Source organism: Penaeus monodon, chromosome 21 (assembly GCF_015228065.2).
Source record: "Penaeus monodon isolate SGIC_2016 chromosome 21, NSTDA_Pmon_1, whole genome shotgun sequence".
NCBI classification, from domain to species: Eukaryota; Metazoa; Arthropoda; class Malacostraca; order Decapoda; family Penaeidae; genus Penaeus; species Penaeus monodon.
Window position 1 is genome coordinate 18,748,825 of NC_051406.1, and position 1,903 is coordinate 18,750,727.

At 40.2% G+C, this 1,903-nt stretch overlaps 1 protein-coding gene across 1 annotated transcript in view; it reads right to left on the minus strand.

The window, feature by feature from the left end:
* LOC119586289 (D-aspartate oxidase-like) overlaps window positions 1–1,903 on the minus strand; it is a 10,451-nt gene that overhangs the window by 2,495 nt on the left and 6,053 nt on the right. The window contains 2 exon segments of the mRNA XM_037934996.1: window positions 984–1,140; window positions 1,578–1,722. Coding sequence (XP_037790924.1) covers window positions 984–1,140; window positions 1,578–1,722 — 302 coding nt within the window.

The window sequence follows — 1,903 nt, forward strand, 5'->3', positions numbered from 1 at the left end:
GGTTATAAAGTTTAATACACATACAGACACATGTAAGGATGCATGATAGTAGCACCGGAGACAGAAAGTATGCAAAGAAATGTAAGAGAGAAATCAGTAAGTCACCAATGAGGTGATGATGAGAATGGAAGATCTAAAATGAGGAGTCGCAGTGAGACCGAGGATAAACTGTATTATACACAGTTTCTTTGCTATATTTCAAGGAATCATTGTAATGGCAATTCTGTAAACTAGTATTACTACCCGTACTGCCATTCAAATGACAACCTACATGATTCAACTTCAGGGTCATCCAGTTTTTTTATCATTTCCATGAGCGAAAAAAAATGGTATACGTTTTTGAGATATCGTAAAAATGACGACCCGGAATAACAAAAAAATACAAATTATTTGTTGCCTTGGTGTCGCACGTCCGAAATCGAGACTGGAAGATGTGCGGTAGATTTTTTATCTATTATAATTGTTTTCAACTTTATTCTCACGATGGACAAAGACAGGACATTCTCCACTGACTATAAGTTAATACAAGGTGTCCTATAATGGGTGCCTGGTAGGATCTGTCAGTATCGATGCATTCCTTTAAACCTGGTGATCCTGTGTCAGAAGTCATCATTTTTATCTCTTTGCTGTACGTTCTAGGGGGGGGGGGGGTCTTGAAAAAATAGGTACCTTTTGTACACTTGTGAAAATGATGAAAAAATGGATGACCCATTAGAGGCCACCATATGCTTTAACATCATCTGCTATTTTACAATACATCGATGATATATAAAGTGAAAGTGAGGTAGATAAAGCACAGATAATAAGCACGCACAATATGGATAGACGTGTGTGTACAGTTAAAAGCAGAATTTGCAATTTGCAATCTATGCTTTATCAATTCCTTACATATTTCCACACCCACAAAAGGTAATCACAAACGAATGTATCGGGAAATGAGTACAGGAAACGAAGGCGCAGTGCCATCGTTACCTCTGCCTCACCTTAAATACTTGACCCCTGATGGGCGTGACGCTGAGATCCCCGCACAGCTCGCGGGAACCGAAGCCAGAGCAGTTGCACACGACATCGAAGTCATCTGCAAGTTCTTCCAAGCTGTGAAGACGACGCTCCACGACGACGCCGCCACGACTCTTAAACCTTAGTTAATTAGAGAGATATGATTGACATGAATGCGGATCGAAAAATACGTGGTAGTTCAGGTGATTAGTATCTGAGTAAGATGTATTTCTGGTATGCAGTTAATATGTGTTTACTATGAATATGCCATCAAACATAACACGTTTGAATTTCAATTTGATTCTCTGGAAGTTACGCCTGAAAAAAAAAATCGATTGCGAATGTTGAGCGTAGTTCTCTGACAACTCTGACATTCCATCCAATCAGCAGGCGAGGCAGGTTAATCTCATGAAAATCGCGTTTCTAATCGTATCTTTAAAATCATTATCCCTATCCCTATCCTTATCACTGGTTGTAGCAGTAATGCATTGCTTACATTATGATAATCAGAGCGCAATACCGGCCTTTTTAGGGACTTTTAGGACTTGAAATATTATTTATTGCAGCTGAAAACTTACTTTTCGGTGAGATAAGGCAGAAAGCGGCGACACTCTGTAAGGATTGTGGTCATGAAAGTGCCATACTTGTAGCCATAGAAGTCCAGCTCGTCCTGTGTACATGGCCGATGCTCCTCCAGTATCATTTTCAGGAATGGATTCTAAAAGAAAAACAAATCCAGTTAGAATTTCTTCAAAACGCATTCCTCAAAAGTGTCTACAGTGTAGCAGCAGGGAGAAAGGGCAAGGAAAAAATCAAGCCATATAATGCGGTTTATGCAGAGGTTCTCCAAGTATGGGCCCCGTCCTCCACAGGAGCCGCGAAAAAATCTTAAGGGGTCACGAGA